Below are 22,295 nucleotides of genomic sequence, written 5' to 3'. Positions count from 1 at the left end.
GCTCCATGTTGAAGCAATAAAAGCAGCTCACTATCCTGCACATCCTCCACCTGATGACCCAAAGCTGTGTTTGTGGATGTCTTACCACTCGTCTTGACGCAGGTTTCGACTCTGTACAAATGGGTCACTTAGCAAGGTGTCTCTCTGCTATTGAAGAGGATCATTTTGGTCCATAAAAACAATCACTTGAGGTGTTATTCATTTGCATAATGTTACCTTTTAAGAAAGGAAGGGGGCTTTGTTGAATGCAAATTGTCTCAATTATTTTCTGCCTGTGAAAAGGGCACGAGTGTTTATGTGTCTGGTGTTAAGGCAGAAGGTGTTTCTAATTGTGATATAATTTTGTTTACACCTACTTAGACTAATCTGAAAGCATTGAATACAGATGCGCCTTGAGCACTTCAGAAACACTTGTTTTCTTCTTCTCCAGTTTTTGTTGAATTGGCAGCAGTCTTGCTCTCTTTTTAGCTTCAAAAGTCAGAATGCAAAATATAAGCATCCCTTTTTACATGGCAGCTTTAAGATCCTCCCTAAGCTCTAATGTGCTTGAGGCTGGTCTTACTTGTTGCATTATAGCATAAATTTAAAGTGCAAGAATGCTTTAAAAGTGGCTTCTTTTGCTCAAGTAGCTCCTTTCTGAGATGCCTTTTTTCATACCTGGCTCAAGTCTTTTTGTCTGACTTTAACTGAGGCTGAGGTTGTGTGCCCCAACCACTCTACAATTAAATACAAATCAGATTTAAACTCAAATATAAGGACTGACAAATGATGAACCTGTAGAGGTTATATCAAATACAAAAGAAGAAAAAGATCATTCATGATAAAGAGAAAAAGTGTTTGCAGCGTAAAGGCAGAGGAAAGGGAGTAGAAGCAGCGCCGCTCCAGTAACCTCTGTTCTATTAACTAACAGCAGCTCCAGAAGCCAAAGATAAGAGAGGTAAAGATAGACAATCCCAATGAAGCGACTGCCGCTCACCTGAGCACCCGGAAACGGAGATAAACCAGACGCAAAAAGCAAGTGTAGGAGTCAAAGGAACTGACGATTGAGATTCATAAATGAAGCTCCGTGACGAAGACACAGACAGAAACTGTTTCTGACAAGACGCCTTCAAGGAAAGTCGGCCAGAGAGCTGGCTCTTGGGTAGTGTGTCCTCAACCTTTCTGATTTGGCTGTCGCTTCAACCACAGACTCCCTCAGCCCCCTTTTCAAACACGCTTCTTTGACTGAACTCACACAGGCTTTCCTCTGCCTTCACTAACTAACCATAACAGCCCACACAGACTGATGGATTATAACATTTTAAATGGAGGAGTTTTAATGCAAAGCAAGTGATTCATTTCCTTAAAAGCATTTCTTTATTTGAAATAAAAAGGATAATGATCAACCCTGAAAAGAGAAGCCAGTGTCATTTGAATGACATGGATTAAACTCATTAAATAGAGGTCAGAGGCACAAGCCGAGGCCGGCCCTGGTGTCATCAATCAAAGCTTTGATCAGCATGTTTGGCTCTCTGTGTGAGGTGGAGTGTTAAGCAGCAGCAGTAAGACTCCATGATGTTCCCCTGAGAAAGTCATTTGTGAGCTCAGCCTCTATTACTGTCTAATCGTGTGTAAACAAGAGGGTGGTCAAAGTGAACAGGGCGAAACATTAACCTCTCTGCTTCTGTCTGTGTCTGTCTGCCTTTCTCTCTCTGTCTGTCCGTCGGTTCGTCTGTTTATGTGTCGGCTGTTTGGCTTCCTCTCTCCAACAATTACTCCTCTGGTTCCTGATTCTTACCAATGCCTTACAATTTAATGTTGTTTTTTTTCTCACTTTTATACTTTACCTCCCTCACTTCTTTTCTTTCTTCCTCCTACGGCCTGTCTCACCCTCGCTTTCTCTCTCCACCTCCCTTCTCTTGTCATTTTTACACTCCAGGGTATCTACAGCTGCATCCATGGGGTACAGATCGAGGAGAACAAGTCCACCATAGACTCACCCTCGTCCACCATGAAGAAAAACATGAACAACACCCACTCCAACATCCTGCGGTTGCTCCGCACTGCCAAGGACATGACCGCCGTCCCAGGTATTAATGGTTCACCTCACGCCGCTTTGGAGTACAGTCACAGCGGACGCGACTCCGCTATCTATGATATCCAGGAGCACCGGCGCAGCCTGGTGGGTCACCCAGCAGACTGCAAGTCGGCTCCGCCCTACCTGCCTGAGGACAACATGTTCAGTGACTACATCAACGAGGTGGAGAGGACTTTTGGCAACTTGCCCCTGAAGGACAACAACCTGTACCAGGACCATTACCTGCACCACCACCCGGCCTCGGCTCTGGGTATGTCCGGCCCCCCGCCCAATAGGCCGCGTAGCTTAGGCAGCGCTAGCTCACTGGAGGGGGGCATGTTCGATTGCGACAGTATAGGGGGAGGGGTAGCTCCTATCTTCACCACCCAGCCCCGCCCCTCCATGACTCACAGGAACACCAGTAAATTTGACTTGATCGCTGGCCACGCCCCTGCCGAGTCCAACCAGGGTGGGTTCAAGGGAAGCAACGTGTACGGCAGGTTTTCTTTCAAAGGAGGTGCATCCAGCACGGGGCTCATCGGGGGGCACGACAGGTACTGTGGTGGGGGTGGGGGAGGCTCAGGGGGCGATGACGGGAACATCCGCTCCGATGTTTCGGATATCTCCACGCACACTGTCACCTACGGCAACCTGGAGGGCAACAACAAGCGGCGTAAGCAGTACAGGGACAGCCTGAAAAAGAGGCCCGCCTCGGCCAAGGTCAGACGGGAGCATGACGAGATAGAGCTGAGTGGCTTCAGGAGGAGACCCCACCACCACACCGTCCACCACCACTTCCCCCACGGGTCCCTGGCACACCGCACGGTCTCACCTCCCCTGGAGCGGAAGAGGGGAGGCGGAGGGGGTAATTCTTCACCTTATTTATTCCGCAAAGACAAAGAGAACCTGAGGGATTTCTATGCGGACCAGTTCTGCTCCAAGGAGGGCAAGGCCATGTGGGAGCAAGAGGGGGGAAGTGGCGGAAGTGGTGTAGGCGGTGGTAGCGGTGGTGGTATCTGTAAGAGCTTAGTTCCTGTTGAAGACTTCCTCAAAGGTAAAAGCATGAAGCCCGAGTGTAAAGGTGGGCTGGGGTCAGTGTCAGCGGGGCAGCAGGCTCACACCTGCTGGGAGAAAGGGGTTTCTGGGATAGGAGGAGGGGGCATAGCCGGGGGTGACTGGGAGTGTCGTAACTGCCACAGTGTATGTCACCACAGTGGAGGAGGAGGCACGTGCTCAGCGAGCGCAGTTGGGGGAACAACTAGTCGCCCCAGCTCTGCTACCAGTAAGCGCTGTGACTCGTGTAAGATCCAACCAAGCAACCTTTACAACATCAGTGAGGATAACAACATGGTGTTCGCTGCAGGGAAGAGCAGTGTAGGACCAAGCCAACCACAGACTCAGGTTCAGCGCAGGAAGCTAGGGCCAGGAGGGAGAGTGTTACGAAGGCAACACTCGTACGACACGTTTGTTGACCTGCAGAGAGAGGGATCAGGCCGCATGGGAGGGGTTGGCGGGGGTGCAGGGGGGCAGTTTCCCCAGCCCCGAAGTGTGAGTTTGAAAGACAAAGACCGCTTCATGGAGGGCCCGAGTCCTTACGCCCACATGTTTGAGAGGTATTCAGGGGACAGGGAGTCTCCCATGTTCGCAGGAATAGGTGGAGACAGGGCCAAAGGGGGCTCTTCCTTCAGTCTGGGGGGTTTGCATCAGCGGTCGGTGGGGGAGAGAGACTTTAGGGACAGAGACAGAGCTATGATGGGAGGTGGGGGCTGTGGTGGTGGTGGTGGTGGTGGCAGCAGAGGGGCCGGGACTTACTCCTTGTCTAAATCTCTCTACCCAGATAAGGTGAACCAGAACCCATTCATCCCAACCTTCGGGGACGACCAGTGTCTATTACATGGCGCCAAACCATACTACATCAAAAAGCCACAGACGCAGCAACAGCAGCAGCAGCAGCAACTTCTCAACAACAGCCGAGGAGGAGGGGACTTCCGCGGCTCCATGGGAGCTGCTTCCTATTTACCAGCGTCGGCCACGGCTGGGGTGATGTCTAATGTGGCCCCCAGGTTCCCCAAAGAGCTGTGTCTGGGCGGGGTGGGGAACCACCACGGGTCCAGCAAGATGCTATCCGGGGGCAGGGACACATTAGGTTTGGGGCAGGGACAGAGACCTTTCAACGGTGCCAGCAATGGACACGTTTATGAAAAGCTCTCCAGCATTGAGTCAGACGTCTGAGGGTGAAGACGGAGGAAGAACGAGGGTGAAAGAGAAGAGGAGTGGGTGAAGAAGAGAGGGTGATGGAGAAGGAAAAAGAAGAAACATCACAGTCTGATCTGTTCTCTGTGTACACAGAACAAGCAGACACAACACTGTGTGTCTGTGTTCTCACTCCACTAAATGGAACAAATTTGGACGATGCAGAGGCCACTGCAGGCTAAGCTGTGGTGAAGTCCGGCGGGAGACGAGATTTTAATGAGAAGAGAGGATTCTGGTGCTGCTCTGACGCTCAGAGAGGGAAAGGGGGGGCCGGGGGTGGGTGGGGAAGGGGGTTGGAGGGGATGGAGTGAAATGAAATCCCCTATCTCTGCTCTCTTCACACGCTGGTTGTCTTTCCCCCCTCCTACAGATCTTTAACACCAAAACAAACATTTTGTTCAGCAACGGAAATACAATCATGATTGAGAAATCAACACTTCTGTTGAAGTAACAGGGTAACTAATAATAATTGTATTGATAATGTTAATAATATTATTGAATATTATTCCAGTGTTTAATGATGATTGGTTGGATTGTTTTAAATTTGGTTCATTTAAATAGTTCGTGTTACATATTTGTATGATGTTAATTCTTTCTTAGCTTACCCATATTACAGGAGACTGCCAGATCAGTTGTTAGTACAGATCTTCTTATTTTTGGGTTCCTGTAATTTGGACTCTTCTTTGCTATTAATTCTTCATGTTTGAGTTTTTATACTTTTCTTACATTTGAGTGCTGTGAAGTGTATGTGAAAGGCATGACTCGCTGAGTACATTTCTGTGTACAAGGAAATTTGCATAGGTGGTGTTTTTTTTCACCTGCAAAAAGAAAAATCATCATACTGATTTGCTGTTTCCTCTTTGCTTTTTTTTTTTTCTTTGCTCGACTGCACCAAATGGTTCTCACACTTAGAGCTGGATGTGCCTTAAAGGATGAATACTGATTTTCTAAACACATGGTCTGCTCTAGATCAGCCTGCAAACAATTAGACCAATGATAAAGGAGGAAGAGGACACCTGACAAAGTCTCATTTAAGGGTTAAGTTTCAGTAGCATATCAGCGTTTAGGGGTTTTCAACCAATGTTTTACCTTTAAATAAAACAGAAGTTGCTGCAGTAGAGAAAGCTAAATCTCTCAGTCCCCCTGAAATATTAAAAAAAGAAGAAAAAAAAAGTGGATCTTAAGGGTTAAAACCGCAGTGCCATGATTGAACACATTCCCCAAAACATGGAGCATGACGGAGCATTTAAGGAACCCGGTGCAAAAATAACAAGAATGTCATTGTGCTAATAACTCCTCAATTTAATAAGCGTCATTTCTCCCACCATTTAGTTTTGCCTGACATTTAACCCGAGAACCAACTATCCATTAAATAAATCCCATTTAATGTCTGCTTGTTGCTCTCACTGCTTTTTATTGGGCCAGAGTCAATTGGCTGTGACAGTTTGTGAGTTCAGGACAGAGACATAATGGACTCTCAGACTGAGGCCTCTCACTGAAATGAGCAGCCTGGCATGTTAATTATTTCATGATTACAGCCATAAGCCCTGTCTGCTGTATTAAACGGTCACATTTAATGACGGGAAGAGTCCAAGTGTTGAAAATCTCCACTCTGTGAGTGAAAGGACCACAGCCATACGAGTAAAACGTCCCAGATAATGTCAGGATTTAGCTTTTGTTTTAGATAGCAAACAGTGTTAGCATTAGCATCTTCAGAATATGTTTGTACTCAGTGTACAGCGGTCTGTGATTTAAAGAAACAGACTCAAAGTTTTGGAAACTTGTTTTCTTATCAAGGTTTAGGTGATGAATTAGATTCCACTTTAAATTACAAACATGCACTTCTAGCTAGCAGTCAGCTATCCTAGCTTGGCAAAAAAAATAAACATGGCTACATAATTAGCATAAAGTGATGTTAAAATCACCTTAAATTGTATCGCTCATGTGCCATTTTTTGACATGAAGTTGACATTGCTAAATGAGGTAATTTACAAAAGTCACACACAGTGTTCCAGAAAAGGTGTATTGTGTCAGCTAACAAGCTTTGGAGGTGCTGGTAGACATTTTTCTTTTGGCAGAGCCAGCCTCATTCACACCTGGTTTTCATCTTGAATATGGGTGAGCTAGCTTCCAAGTCTGCGCTAACTGATTGTTCGGAGTACATTATTGATCTTCTCTTCTGCCTCTACAAGACATTTTTTAAGGGTAACAGTTTTTAGTATGCACTGTTGCTTGAATTCTCCCTCAGCAACCCTGGTTTCATAAAAAGAGGTTTTGATGAAGAAAAAGAGTCCCTTCAATCCTGTCAAGGTGCTATGTGGATTATTTCCTCTGCAGACGCTTAGAGAAACAAAAATAAGAGCGGAAAGTGGGAAGACGGAAACACTGCCCTAAATGCATCGGCCCATTTTAAAACAAGCGTAGCTTTCAGAGTCACATCGCTGATCCAACACTTTACAAAGACTAACGCATAAGTGACATTTTGTCAACCCTCTCTAGCTTTACACATTTGAGACGACTCCTCTCCTTGGTTCTAATAGTTATTGCTCCTTAACTTGACCTTTAATTCTTTTGCCAAACCCAGTTTAAAAACCTAAGCACAATCTGACTGAATGGGTTCAGTATTTAGTTTGTTGTACATCCCAGTCAAAGCTTTACATGACTTTCCTTCTCTTGGTTGACAAGTCAGTATGTATGATACTAGGAGGTCTCTGGTGTTTGTGAGGACTTGCATGTAAACACTTTTTCTTTATTTCTGTTTTTGATATTAACTTTTAGCCCAGAAGGAAATGGGCGTCTTAGAACAATACTTGGAGTTTTAACATTTTCATTGGTACTGATGATCCATGTAGTACTATGGGTGTGTGTGAGAGCGTGTGTGTGTGTGTGTGAGAGAGAGAGAGTGTGCTGAGAAGGCACAACCTACAGTCCAAACTCTGGTTGAGAAAACACGGCTGAATTAGAGGGAAAAGTTTTCCAGGATAGGAAACAGTTTTTATCATAATGCTTTACAAAGACTAATTTACTTGATAGTTTTTGTGAATGATTTTTAAAAAGTTTAATACATTCATCGTCACTGAAGACGCCTTCTTTTTTGAACTACTTTTCCTTATTTCTCCCCTTGGATATCTTTGTCCTTTCTTTTTTCTGTTCTTGTATGTGCCTGATTACATACGCTTGATTACCTCTGTGTGTGCTCATGGAAGAGAGGCAGAGTGTGTGTGTGTGTGAGAGAGATAACTCTTTATTGTATGTGTATTATAAAACTGTATGTAAATACTTTACCTCACACTCATGGACTTTTGATAAAAACCTGTAAAAAAAACAGAGAATCCACAGAGAATAGATCTATTTGGAATAAATCTTTGATTCATAGAGGTCCCCGTGCAAAGTTGCTTTTATAAAGACTTCAGGCCAGGATGTGTGCAATCATTTAGTGATTCAAGCTGCGGTTCGTTTGACGTTTTTAGTTGGATCTGGTCAAAGACCAGCAGAGTAGGTTGTTTTCTCAAAGCAAAAATTGTAAAGCACCATCATTCATCTGTACACAGAAAGCACAACAGATAATCTATCTGCATTTTTACAAACAAGTCTTGTTCCTTTTGTTCCTCTTTGGCTCATCTTCTGTTTTTGTGTTTTTGCCACAGAGGATCCACAACAACGCCGCCCCCTAGCTGTACAGATTGTGAAAAATGTACATACGACATTAAAATCCAGTTCACCCTCGCATTTTTTGTATGGAGAGAAATTACTTGTGTGAAGAGAGTATTTCAAATTTGATTGAATATTTAGTAATTTTGAAAATGAGATTAAACACAGTCAATGTGAATATAAGTGCTGAGAAATATTATTCTTCTGTCTCTTTGGAATAAAAGTGTTGAGTATTAATAAAAAATAAGAAATCTCAAACTTTTTGTCTTGTTCCTTTAACTTCCCTCCAGATTCCTCCGTTTACAGGTTGTGGAAAACAACAGGATGTGTTTCACATGTTGTTTGTGTTGAGTACACGTTGTAATAAACCATCTTCATATGTGATGACTGTATGTTAGATAATAACTGCAGCTGAGCATCTTCTTCTCTTTTCTCTTTCTTGTTTCTGTCACCATGTGATGTCAGCAGCATGTTGGGCTAGCAGTCCAAAAGGAAAATAAATGAAAGAAGCGTGATGATAAAAGGTGGTGGGGCGAAGAATACTGAGGAGAGAAAAAAGTGATGTAAACTGAGCCGAGCAGAGAAGATCAAAGTCGTCGTCCTCCTGGAAAAAAGCCCTCACTCCTCTTCTCTCCTCTTCTCTCCTCCTCTCTCCTTAGAGCGTCTCTTTTACTCTGACAGCCTCGTCCAGCAACAGGAGTTATTTAAAGAAACCTGCAGGTTAGAAAATGTACAGATGCCTTCTTGTGGGTGTAATGTGGTGGGAGAATTTGAACATCTGCAGTCGGCTGACACAGAACGAGGTGAGGCGCCAGAAGTAATCTCCTAATCCATTTGATCTCCTCCTTAAAAATCTAATGTTTACTATTTCCTCGCCTTCATCCATCCTGCTCACTTGTTCACTAACTCAACAACCTTTGTATGCATCGCAACACATGTAACTACTTCTTGACAATTAACTGTTACCTAGCAACTGGCTCTTTTTTCAGAGATGGGGCGGGCGGGTGACGAGGGGTGAGGAAGAGAGAAAGTGAGGGATGGGTGGGAAGAGGAAGAGGGAGATTTATACAGTATTATCACCACGTTTTAACTGGATTGGATGCAACAATGCACTGACAATAAAACACCAAAATAGGAGAGCACAGCCTGAGCTTGACGCCCACACATGGCAGAGAGGAGAAGAAGAAGAAGAGGAGGAAGGAGAGGAGGGCGGGGGGCTGATGTACAGATAACAGTGTGATTTTAAAGAGGGGGATTATGAGGACAGATATAAGGATAGATACGATAGAGGTGTGCAGATGCAGGTGAGTAAAGTGATATTAAGATGACATGAAGATGCCGCTGCTGCAGAGGAGGAACTGGTTGCTGTAGAAACACTTTGCAAAGTTTAATGAAAGAAAAAAAACTTTGGTTAACTTTGCCTACAACACACACTCCACGCAATCACCATAGGCAAACAAACAGTGCAATTATGTTAGCAGATAATAGGCCCCCCCTGCTGGGTCCACTATTCCTGACTTCAGATGGGTGAAAACAGAAAGATCAGGTCTGCGTGAATCAGAGGTGGTGTTACATGCGAGTACAGCAGCAGGAGAGCACTGACACCATGTGGCAGGAACAAGACATCCTCCTGTTACTGGATTTGTTGCACAGGTGGATGGGAATTTATGGAGTGGATTATCTTCAGCGCTATCCTGTCAGATTATTTTTTCACAGAGCTAGAGGCAGGGATCACAGAGACACAACATGATGACGACAGATGCTGGTGGAGAGCTCGCTGTTGATTTGTACCATACATCTAACACAGTTGGTCTCGACATCATAAGCCTTGGAGTAGGATTGTCCTTTTTGATGTCTCGCTGTTTTCACTCCATCAAGAAAAGAAGAGATTCTGACTGAAAGGAGAGTTTTTCTTCAGACTGCAGGGATAGAGGCTGAGATAGCTCTGCTCTTTTAGAGTGGCTCTAGCCTGAGAAATACTTCCCACAATGCAACTAAACTGTGTCCTGAATGGACCTTCTCTGACAGGCAAATGGCCCTTTGCCGCAGCTTGTGTTGCAGCCTTACTTTAGATGAAGTACGCTAACCTCAGTTCCACTCTGGGCTATATGATGATGAAATATCATGCTACATTTTTAACTGTCTATGCTTTTTGGGCTGAATTCATCAAACATCTTTGATCATCAAACTAAGTGTCCAAACTTTTCAATTCTAAGAAAATTGCCTATCTTACTGATATATTCTTTAACCATGAAAGTAACTATTTCTTTTTATGATTTCTGAAAAGAATCTGTCACAAATGGTGTCAAACATACTTCTTCCATCATTACAGACTCAGAAACAAATTCTCACCTCTCCCTCAGTCGTCCCTTGACACCAGATGATAAGTGGTTGTATTGCACAACAAAGAAATGACTGTCACCAAAGATTAGCCAATCAGGTGTTATTTAAAGTAAGACAAAGAAAGGGTGATATCGGTGAAAGTTTATTCTAGGTATTCAAAGTTTAATCAAAGGTATGCTGACCTATCTGTTGACTCATATATAAAATCATACAATCAAGAGTCTATATATTCAATTGTTCTTTATAAAAACGATTTTAAACATGTTAAAAATATATTTTTACATTCATGTAAAGATTATAAAAAAGCAGATCCTTCACTTGTATCACAAACTTCCCTCCTCTCCTCCCTCAGTGTGTCAGTCTCTCCCTTCCCATCACCCTCCCCCCGTCGGACTGCAGCACCCTCACCCGTCTCCTCCTCACTACCCGACTCCCCCTTGGAGGACTGTACCTGGCCAGACTTGTTAACTCCCCTCTCAGGCCCAGAGGAGCCTGGCTGGCCCCTGCCCCCTCCTGCTCTCCCCCTTTCCCCTCCTCCAGGTAGCCGTGGTGACGAAGGAACGGTTCCAGGGTTGCTAGGCGATGAGAGAGCTCAGTGATGCGCCTGCGCAGGAGGGACACTTCTCGGAACAGGTCGTTGAGGGACTCGGACAGAGGGCGCACCCTGCAGGACACGCAGAGGAGGCTCAGGTCTAGATACTTTATCACTTAAGCTTAAATGTGTCTCATTACATTTCTTATTATGATTTGCATTTCACCCTTTTATACTGTAACAACTCTGTTATCCACTCTTGGGAGATAAAAAATAAATACTTTATAAAACAAGAAAGATAAACACTTTCTAAAAGTAATGAATGAATGATGAATGATCCTTTTATTTCTCACAGCGTTAGCCTTCTTATTGCTAATGTAGAGAAGCTTGTAACATCACATCCAACTAGCCAAGTACTGAAAATCTTATCTTTGCTCCTAAGGAGGTCAATTAGAAGAAATGATGAGAAAGGGACAAAACAGTTAACAAACAGGGCAGTCTTGGAGTACAGACTGAACAAATTACAAAAAGTTATATCAATATAAGTGATCAAGGTCCTTCTAGATATTTTTGAGTAGGTCTAGTCCTTAAAATGTTTATAAAAAGGTCTAAGTATTTTTATTTGTCTTTATCTTTTTTTTTCTAACACTATCTACACACTTTCAATCTTGCATTCTCCTTTGTGTCCAGCAGGGGGGTAATCCACTATTTACAAAAATAGGAGAAAAATATTAATCATGGGTTAGTTCTTTATATAAAAGAAAAAAAACATACTCAATCCACACAAAGCTGAAATTTGTTTAAAAATTTTCAAATAATTAAGGGGGAAAAAAGTCAAGATTTTTGTGGTTGAACTCCTTGTGTGGCTCAACCTGACTGTAGCATTTCCATAGCTAAAATGCTTGCGAAGCAAAGAAAAAGTTGGAGCTACAGTGACTTAAAAAAGTCTTTCTTCAACATTTTGTTGTGGTATAAAGAGTACACCACCTCAAAGTGTTTTCGGTTAATTTTACATTGACATTTTCAGAGCCTCGCCACACAGGTTTTAGGATGAGCGGCTAATTTTGGTAACCTCTCTCCTTAGATTTACCCTCCACCTATCCCATTAAAGACATGTCAGGCAGCAATAAGCGTCATAAACGCAGTTGTTCCCTTACAGCATATTGGAAAATATCATGTCATATATTAGGTAATATATTCCCATAGATGAGATTAAGTATTTATATTTTCCAATATATTGCAATGTATGGAAAGCGGCAATCATTTGTATGTTTTGCAATATATTGCAATATATTTCATGAATGTGTAATATATTGTATATGTGCCCTCAATATATTATGCCATGTATATCAAATATATAATATATTGGAAAATGTATTGGGAAAATAATATATTACAACACATTTCAAAAAATATATTGGTACATATATTTTTCTTTCGTAAGGGTTTGGACATGTACTTAAGACTGTAATCTTTAGGGAGGACTATTTTAGGGCTTAGACTGCTTTAACAGGAAGAATGTGAGTGTGTACCTGGAGTAGTCGGGCAGCAGAGTGCTGGGCTGTGAGTGCAGTAAAGTCTTGATCTCGTTAAAGATGCGTTTCCCCCAGGCGTCTAAAACCCGGGTCACACTGCGCACCGAGGCCACATTCACACTGTCAGCTGAAAACAAAACATAAAAACATCTGTTTTCAATTAACTCAATGAGCTCATTGATACTATTAGTTACTCAAAAACAGGCTCAGGACTTGCACTGTTGCCTCATCTCCGCAGAGTCTTTAAACCCTGTGCAGTTCATTGAGCTCACTCACAAGATATCTAAAAAATTCAGAACCTTAAAATGGTTGAGTCACTCTGTGATTTACAAGCCTCATATCTCTGAGACGTGGGAGATCAAACGGATCGTGATTTACCGCCCTCTCTGTAGTTCCAGTACCCATAATCCAGCTCGTTCTCTTCACTGGCTGAATGGGCCCCTGTTGCTACAGCAACAACCATCAGCACCATCCACAGATAAGGAGGAGCCATGACGAGAAGACAGCCAGTCCCCTGTAAAAATACCACAGGAGAAGGAGTAGGAGAGGGGGGAAACACACATTTAGGAGCTTAAAACAAAGATTTGTGTTGTTGTTGTTTTTATAAAGAGAAAAACAAAAGCAGCAGAGTGTGTGAGAAGATTAAGAGAGAGTGCATGTGTGCTTCATGTGCAGCAGCTGCAGGAGCAGAACTGATCCCACCTGAGTTTAAGAGTTCAGGAGTTTGCCGTACAAAAGATGAAAGTCTTCAACTTTTCTCAAAATGTCAATTTTTTTATTTTACTGAGACACTTTTAATTCTTATTTTTTCAACTGAATACATTCAGCAAAACATGTCAAACTAATCAGGTCATTCAAAGCTTCTCTTCTCAGAAAACAAACAAATAAACTAATTAAATAGTACTGCAATGCTGTACTTTTACTTTAAAAACTTTTTGACCCTATATTGTTGTTTTATTTCCCTTCTTATACAAAATGCCTTGAGTTCATATGGCACTGAACATGCTCATAAAGTACCTACACACACAAACTTTGACTTTCAGCCCATTTAACTGCATATATTTACATTCATCAGATTTAAGACGAAATCTTCAACAAGTAAACAAATATTTTACCAAAAGAAAGCCTGAACCTCACATGACTGCCTCTAATTTATGAAAACTAAAACTTTGTTTTTAAAAGCCAGAGTCAAACTCTGCTTGAGACCTGCAGTTGATATTTAACTTGCTAAGTAATTATAAAAATATGAAAATAATAATAATAATAATATATATATATATATATATATATATATATATATATATATATATATATATATATATATATATATATATATATATATATATATATATATATATATATATATATATATATATATATATATATTTTATTTATTTATTCTTAACAAAAATAATGTAATTCTATAGAAAATATCAGTTTTCAATCATTTCCCCCAACATAAATATTATCATTAAAATGAACTAATGTATATAAGGTAATGGAGAAATATAGAGTAAAACAATCTTGGTGAAGAATACTTTTACTTTTGAACTCATTTGCCACAACTTCACCAGAGGAATTCTTCTTCTTTTTTATTAGTTTTAGTTTAGTTTTTTTTTCTTACAAGTAAAGTTTGTGTTTCACTTCCACAACATGCACTATGTGGTTATGTTCCTTCAGCTGCTTTTATTTTAAGCTCACAACAACAATTTCATGAAAGAGTATGATTACCATGAATGCAGACTAAGAAGTTTTTTTCAGTAGAGGAAAAAGTCTGTTTACATGTTTTCCTAATAATTTGTCTGTTGTGCAAACATAATGACATGTCCTTTCTGCCAAACAACATCCATTTTGTAAGGTTTGTTTTTGTGTTTCTGTGACCCCTGTGACTTCAGCTTTGAAACAAGAGAAGAGGTGAAAGCCTGCAAGCCAGACAATCATACAGCAAAGGAAAACAAAATCAGGATTGCATCCACATGTCAAAGACTGCGACTCATACTGGACCTTAATAAGGTGGTGAGTCATTGTTGAGGCATTACAATTGTTTTCATGAAACATGGATTTGGAGGTGGATCAAGGAAACAGTGAAAACTGGCTGTGTAGATAATTTTTTACAGCTTTCACATCTGGCCAAACACATCAGCAACACTGAGAGTGTCTCACATGACGCTGTGATGTGTTTGTGCTGGAAAAAAATATGTTTCTGACTTTGCAAACTAACAGAGTGCTGGCAGAAAAACATATGCTGGAGACAAATGAGCCGATACTCACAACGTGAAGTGATGATGATGCTCAGCAGGGAGTCCTCCGGTCGAGACTGAACACCAGACGCCTCTTCTTCCCTCGCTTTCCCGCTCTGTCTCTGCACAGGTATCCTCCCACTCTCTGTCCTTCTATCTTTACTCTCTACCAGTCTATCTACCTATCTGTTCATCCATCCATCCATCGATCTCATGCTCTCTCCTGGAGAGGAGTGCGGCAGGTCCAGAGCTGAGCCTCTGTCTCAGAAACTCAGCTTATTTGTGGGGAGCTGAAGTAACTTTATAGCCCAACAAACACCCAGCTTTAATTCACTCTCCCTCCCTCTTTCTCCCTCTTTACACACCCCCCTCATACAGCTGTTGCCAGATGTGTCCTCTTCTTTCACCCTTTCGTTCCCCCTGTCTGGAGCAGACAGGTCTATGTTTGAGGGGCTAAACTCTTACTCTGCAGCAGGAATTTGGCTCTCTGAGAAAAGGTAGTTTTTCCCAACCTCCCACTGCCCACTGGTTTTACACCAGTGGTTCTTAACTGGTCAAGCTTCAGGATCAACCACTGTCTTTAATAACCAGCTGGGACCCAACACAAGGAACATTTTCAGCTTCTTAAAGTTGTTTTGAAATGAGATGGTGCAGTTTGAACCCTTGGTTTAATTTCTCCAAACCACAGCCAGTGGCCCCTGCTTTGGCCCCTAATATCATCAGTAGCTGTAAAAAATAAAAATAAAAATGGAAAAGTCCCATCTCCCTTGTAGGCTGCAGCAAAATTCCCTCCTTCCTTATCAGCACCAGCGAGGTTCCTTTTTCTGGCACGTTGCAGCAGAAATTCTCCATTTCTGCACGGCTGTAGGAAAAGTCCCCTGCCTCTTGTTTTCTATTACCTCCCCAATGGAGGTTATGTTTTTGGGAGAGTTTGTCTGTGAACACCACAACTCAAAAAGTGACAAACAGATCTTGATGAAATTTTCAGGAAATCTCCAAAATGGGACAAAGAAGAAGTGATTAAATTTTGGAGGTGATTTGGATCACCGTCTGGATCCAGGATTCTTTATCAATGTGAGATAGGGCCATTTTTCACCATATGTGTATATAACTACACGATAAATGGTCAGATTGCTTTGAAAAACAGCACAAGACAAGGTCACCATAATTTCTGACAGATGTAAAAGTACGATCCCGATCCTGCCAATATTCTAGATACTAAGATCTAGAATATAAAATATTTACTGGGTCATCATAATTTTCAACACTGTCAGGTAACAAATTATCGTACAAACCTGTAACTAACACTAAATTGTAGCAGACAGTCTGCTGAAAGGGAGTATAACATTAAAGTAGGACTAAAGTGTTGGTGACAATCACAATATGCTTAGTGGAAGTTTGTGCTCTCCAAGGTTATAATAGTTAACTAAAACTAAACTAAAACTAAAACTAAATTCTAAAACTGTATCTTGTGTTCACAAAACTAACTGAAACTAACCAAAATATTGACAAAATGTCCTTAGTTATAGTTTCTGACAATGTTAATAGCCTTTAGGATTTCAATCAATCAGACACATTTTCCTAACCAATTTCACAACAGTTTAAGGCAGTTGCCAGCGCCGTACAGCACCGTCATACGGAAGTACTGGGACAGGTTTGTTTACTGCACTGACTGGCTGTGCGCTGTGCTGCAATGAAACATAGTCGAGCAATGAATCAGAACATCTGTAATAGTTTAATTGCATGTGAGTCTGCCTTTATTGTTACAGAGTCCAAGTTTTCAATTATTAAAGCTCATGTTATATTATTTTATATGATATATGTTTATATTTTTTATATTAGTTTTATATTATTTTCTTGTGTTTAAGGCAGCAGCCAACAGTTCAGTATCAGCATTGACTGAGCAGTGAACACTATGTTGAACTGGAAAATAAACAGTATGACAAAATAGTTACTCTGACCTTTTTGAATCCTGCACCTGGTTAATAAGGTATGAAAAACTAAAACTAAACTGAAACTTAACTTAAACTAAACTAAAACTAAGCCTTGTTGCAAAAAATCAAAACTAAATAAAAACTAGAATGTCCGCTCTAAAACTAATTAAAACTAAACTGTAATGGAAATAAATGCCTTTTCCTGCTTGGCTGCAACAAGTGTCCCTCTCTGTCTTTCTTTCCTGTCCGATATGTCCTATGCACAGATGCTACAATCATCCAGGTTTAGATCTGAGCTCTCTTTACCAGTTTCCTATTCTACCTACATTCCATTTTCTGGATAATGACAATGAAAGCCCCTGCAAAATAATCCTCTAATTTTTCAACAGATCTTTTCTTCAGGAACGCTGACAAAAGTCCCCTTTCCATCCTTGCTGCAGCAAATATTCCCTGTTCCAACTGAGTTCCAGCAAAAGTCCCAGCATGTGACACTGCTCCTGCCTTTGATTCATCAGCTCTACGGTCAAATTTCCCAATTCTGAATCCCTGTTAATCATACTCATGTGTCATGATTTTTTTTCTTTTTTTGCTCAAACTGCTCTCGTGCTCGTCCTCCAACCAATCCAGTTGACCCTTTCATCATCTTTCTTCTATTCCAGCCTTTCTTCTGAATATACTTTCCCTGAATGTTCCTTTTCTTCCACATCTGTATCCTGCGTTTGGGTCCAATTAGACACAGAACAAAACTTCTTATCTATTAATATTAAGTAAATGTTCAAGAAAGAGGAGTAGACATATGGGTCCTGTAACTGAGATGTTATGGTAAAGCTGAAGCTTTATTCAATTATAACATATTTGAGTTGTTTTCTAAACCAGTTGTCTCAGCCAATAAAGTTTGATGAATTAATTTTGTCTTTTATGTAGATTAAAAGGCAGATAAGGAGTTTGCAGCTGGGATATGAAGTGCTATGAGTTATTCTTTCTTAAATAGCATCCAGATGTTATTCCAACTTACTCACTCGGTCTGTTTTCATGCTGTGGCTGATATGAGGTCAGAGTTGGCCACCAGCTCTGCCAGAGAGAAAATGGTGAAAAAGTCAAGTGTATATGCAGAGAGGAGGAAGGAAGAGGAAAAACAGACAGACTAATGGGGTTAAACGATAAGAAGCGCCGCTCGTCTCTCCTGGAAGCCTCAGAGAGCGATTCCACAGAGAGTTACTGCTGCGAAGAAGTCACTGTATACGGTCCACAGCTGGTTCAGATTAACAACAGGCAATTTGTCACCTTCAGCCAGATTCCAGCTACACACACACACACACACACACACACACACACACACACACACACACACACACACACACACACACACAAGCACACACACACACACACACAGAGAAAGAGAGAAAACTCTTTCCCTCCCTAAGTAAGTCTTCCCCATTTGTTGAAAACCACATGACAAAGTGTGCACTCGTGGCTCACACTTTCATTTCTCTAACAGTCTCACTGTGGAGAAAAGCCAACACTGCCCCTAACCTTACCTCTTCAGGCTGATGTAAGAAAATAACGCAACTCAGAAACAACTCTGACACAACTCAGAGCTAATAAAGGGCTGAATTTGTTCACTTATACCTGAATTTACCTTCTCAGTGTGAAAAACTTTCTTTATCTTAATTTTACATACACAAAATAGAATCGTGAATGTGTTAATCAGTAGTCCTCAACACTTTAAACTGTCCTAAATGTGTCAGTTTCCAGAAAAAAAGTTAAAATGAGGAAGTGTCTTCACAAGGAACAGGAAACTTGTAGTTAATGTAGCAAGAAACTGAGAAATTGAGCAGATCGACCTCAACAAAGAGACGGATAACAGCTCCCCAGATCATCTTCAAATACAACATGGGACTTTATAAATTCTTGCATCTTTTGACAAACTTGACCTGTGTATTTCACTCTTTTTTCCCATCTGTGTGCTCAGGACAGGACGCACCAAGTAAGCAGACTTAAGTGAACTTTGACCAAACAGTTTGGACGACAATGTTTAGATGCCTGATCAAACAAGTGTATCAACAGCGCTTTTTTGTGCATTAGTTAATTAGATCAGATTATTTTGTTTCTCTGAGCACCAGTTATGATAAATCAGATGATTTGGCTTAAAAGATCTCTTGTGGTAAAAAACTGATATGTGATTGTTTGTTCTTGCTGCTCTGATGTGGAGTATTTTTTATCCTCTCACAGTGATTCACCTGGAGAGCACAGTCTTTGTGGCTTTCAGGGGTGAACATCTCAACATTCAAGCTCAGCTGAAGATTCCAGCAAACCAGAGTCAAGGCATATTGAAGTGCTTTGACCCTCCAGGCAAACAGATTTTCAGCTGCGACATTCGGGCCACAGGGCCACAGCTTGAGGTCATGCACCAGGAACTGAACTTAAAAAACCTGACGATCCCTGGAGAGTACTACTGCCAGTACAGCACAGCCAAGGTGTACTGGTTCATTCAGCTCAGAGGTTGGTAACAAATTAAGCTAATCAAGTTGTTTTCTCTGTGAAATGCTGCATCTCTTCCCACGTCCCTTTATGACCATTACTCACTTCAATGCTGCGAGCTGATGTCATGACACTCGGAGAGAAGTGACCTCATGTTGTAGAGCAGTGATCCCAGCCTTTTTGCTGCACCTCAGCAAAAACATACACAATCATGTGTTTCAATAAGCAAATGTAGCGCTTTGGATTAAAAATAGAGCCAATGCTGTGAGTTCATTTTTTTACCCACAAACTCTGAAACGTTAAACTGGCATATTTCATCCTCATAGTCTGTAAGGCAGATGCTAATTTGCAACACTCACCTCTTGAGAGAATTGTGAGTCACAACATTAGAATTCCAAGTTTAAAAAGACAAGAAAAATAATTAAAAAAAAAAAAAAAAAAAAATTCCATGTACAGAAACAAGGAAGCAGGCTTAAGGCTATGGTTGACCTTTGACTGATATGTTGCAACTTGGGTCAGGTCTCCTATCAATCATGTCAGTTAGGGACTTTACCCTCTTGTCCAGATATATGTGCAACGTATAAAACCCACAAAAATGATAATAATAATAATAATAATAATAATAATAATAATAATAATAATAATAATAATAATAATAATTGTTACAAATAATAATAATAATAATAATAATAATAATAATAATAATAATAATAATAATTTTATTTGTATAGCACTTCTAAAAACAGAAGTTTAGAAAGTGCTTTGTCAACAGTCAGGACATAAAAACAAGGTACGCACAAAGAATTTAAAGCAAAAGGCTTAGTCCGACAGTCTTAGAAATACTGCAGTTTCATATGACATATGAACACAGAAATTACAAGAACCATGCAATATAAAATGAGACCATGAAGACCAAAATAGAAGCAGAAAACATCAATCATCAAAAAAGAAAAAGAAAAAGCAATAAAAATTGGTTGACAGCAGAAAATAGGACAGCAAGTTTAAAAAATACAATATTAAGAGTATTAATAGAAAAACAAAATAATAAAATAGAAAAAAAAAAACATTATAAAAGCAATGATAAAATAATGACCAAGAGATAAAACAATAAGAAAGCTTACAGAACAGTAAAGCTGGAGTAAGATAGAAAAAAAAGAGAGAAAAAACATAAATGACAAGATAAAAGACAAGGACAAAATGACAGAAAGACAGCATTACATAAAAGCCAGTTGTAAAAAGGGAGTTTTTAATAGTGACTAAAAAAGGCGACTGACTCTGCAAGCCTAATGTCCTTTTCCAAAGTCTAGGAGCTCTGATGGAGAAAGCTTGATCACCTTTGGTTTTGAGCCTCAGAAAGCCTTCACCAGAGGATCTGAGGCTGCAAGATGGCTCATATGGTGTCAATAGCTCTAAAATATAGCCAGGAGCAAGTCTCAAGAGTTCAATAAATTTCTTAAAGATAAAATCCAACAGATAAACTCTGCCACAAAACGAAGCAAAGTTGATAGAGTGCTCATTTTAACCCTGAAAATTTTGCTGCTGAACCATGTGAAGTGTTTTTAAGCTGACAGGATTTTTATTTGACAGATGAGGAATTCTCCAGCCATCCAGATCTGATGCATTCCTGCACAGACTGACACTGAACTGAATGTGTGTTTTCCAGATGAAGGCTACATTGAACTCACATCCTGGGATCCCACAGAATGCATAGTGGCCACCTTCACTGCTTTGCTGCTGGTTTTCAGCGTGGGCGGCTCTGTCTATGTCTTCAGAGGAAATTGGGTAAGATGTGAACTGCCGTGAAATGGCAGATTTGAGTGTGAGAAAAAAAAAGCTTTGTTTCACATTTCAAAGGAAGATGATAAGGTTGTGTTTTGAAGCTCTAGATGCACAATCTTTTTCTACATGTACCAAATTTAACTGACCAACACAAAAAGCATTGCTAAATTTAAACTTAGTAAGTTCCAAATCTGAAATAGTTTCAGCTCACAAATTCCCTGAATGACTTTTAGGGGACAACCCATGGGTACAAAAGTCTGATGTTAACATATCCTCCAAATTTCCAAGAGCAAAGAACTATCTTTTTCCTAGTAGTGCCACCAACACTTACTATGGCTCTAGTTTTAGTTCCTGTTGCTGTTTGAGTAATTTAATGTAATTTTTCATTTTAGAAAGAACACATCACTAACTGTGGAGACCTCAGCAGAAAACTTGAACAGAATACAGAAGAAAGAGAGGAGCAGGAAAACAATGTGGATTATGTCAGCGATCCATCAACTTCTTTCTATGCAGTGAGCACCATTCTACTTATCAGTATCTAATCAATCAGTCAGTCATTTTGTTGTTTCTTGAACTCTAACACAATTCTTTCAGAGTCTAGATCATCGACCGAGGTCCATTTATGATGTTCTGGACCATTCAGCTGCCAAAGGAGAGCCAGAACAACGTAAAGCTAAAACAAAGAAAAAGGAACTCAAAGAAAGGGTTGGTTTAAACTTTAATGCTTGGTTACATTTTCTGTTATCAGCTGAAAAAGATGCAGTTATTGACCTGTCTTCTGCTTCCTCTGCAGATGGAGCAAACAACACAAAACCAGCATGAAGGTGTATTTGAGTCTGTCTATGAGAATTTTTGAATCGTGAATATAATTATTTCAGTAGGTGAAGTATTTATTTCAGACACAGGGATTTTAATTTTGCTCTTTTATGTCTTTTTTGCTGATGACTTTGGTAGAAAAAAATAATGCTATGCAGACAAAAGGCCGTAAGACATCATTGTAGTAGAATAAACTTCAGTTCTTGTTTTACTGAATCTGTGATAAATTAATATATTGTTTTGGTATAATGTTCTCTAAAGCAAGGAATGTGTTCCCATGGTATTAATCTGTAGAGTAAAGCTAGTAGAAATGTTGAAATTTGGTAGTGTGTACAATAAAAAAATAAAAATAATATTTTCCTCTAACAGTTCTGTGATCTACATTTGTGCTCATAGTTTTACATACCATTGAGCCATAGGAAATATTGGCCATTTTGGGGAAAATATGACAGGGGGAAATATGAATATCAAAGCTTTTATTTAATTTGTACTGTTGGGTATTCAAACATATAAGCACAGCTGAATGAACTAAATAACGTTGTAAATCAACTGATGATTAAAACACAGGAATAAATGAATTTCTCCATCTCTGGTTGTATAAGTGGAAATAAAACAGTAATATAAACCTCTTCTACTCTGCTTTGGTTTTGTTTAAATTACCAAAAATGACTGACG

The 22,295-nt window shown here is 40.5% G+C and overlaps 3 protein-coding genes across 9 annotated transcripts in view; 2 read left to right on the top strand and 1 right to left on the bottom strand.

Moving 5' to 3' along the window:
• Positions 1-8,218, top strand: part of grin2bb (glutamate receptor, ionotropic, N-methyl D-aspartate 2B, genome duplicate b) — a 163,425-nt gene extending 155,207 nt beyond the window's left edge. For 5 of the 7 annotated variants that reach the window (XM_074688244.1, XM_074688236.1, XM_074688208.1 and 2 more), the window contains one exon: positions 1,919-8,218. In XM_074688244.1, coding sequence (XP_074544345.1) covers positions 1,919-4,288 — 2,370 coding nt within the window. In that variant the 3' untranslated portion in view covers positions 4,289-8,218. The remainder of the gene's footprint in view (positions 1-1,918) is intronic. The other 2 variants (XM_074688259.1, XM_074688251.1) reach the window with 2 other exon arrangements.
• A 2,433-nt stretch (positions 8,219-10,651) lies between these two features.
• Positions 10,652-14,929, bottom strand: LOC141800368 (uncharacterized). Its single transcript, XM_074682845.1, has 4 exons — positions 14,642-14,929; positions 12,749-12,884; positions 12,368-12,497; positions 10,652-10,967 (listed from the first exon to the last, which is right to left on the bottom strand). Exons 2-4 carry the CDS (start codon positions 12,861-12,863, stop codon positions 10,652-10,654), a joined length of 561 nt encoding a protein of 186 aa, XP_074538946.1. The 5' UTR covers positions 12,864-12,884; positions 14,642-14,929.
• A 3,458-nt stretch (positions 14,930-18,387) lies between these two features.
• nfam1 (NFAT activating protein with ITAM motif 1) lies at positions 18,388-22,155 on the top strand. Its single transcript, XM_074662971.1, has 6 exons — positions 18,388-18,531; positions 18,777-19,046; positions 20,689-20,807; positions 21,197-21,316; positions 21,399-21,509; positions 21,598-22,155. Exons 1-6 carry the CDS (start codon positions 18,438-18,440, stop codon positions 21,658-21,660), a joined length of 777 nt encoding a protein of 258 aa, XP_074519072.1. The 5' UTR covers positions 18,388-18,437; the 3' UTR covers positions 21,661-22,155.
• Positions 22,156-22,295: the final 140 nt, after the last annotated feature.

Source organism: Halichoeres trimaculatus, unplaced genomic scaffold (genome assembly GCF_033239565.1).
Source record: "Halichoeres trimaculatus isolate MK-OKI-2021-1 unplaced genomic scaffold, fHalTri1.1 fHalTri1_scaffold_2, whole genome shotgun sequence".
Classification (NCBI taxonomy): domain Eukaryota; kingdom Metazoa; phylum Chordata; class Actinopteri; order Labriformes; family Labridae; genus Halichoeres; species Halichoeres trimaculatus.
This window is presented reverse-complemented; position numbering and strand designations above follow the sequence as displayed.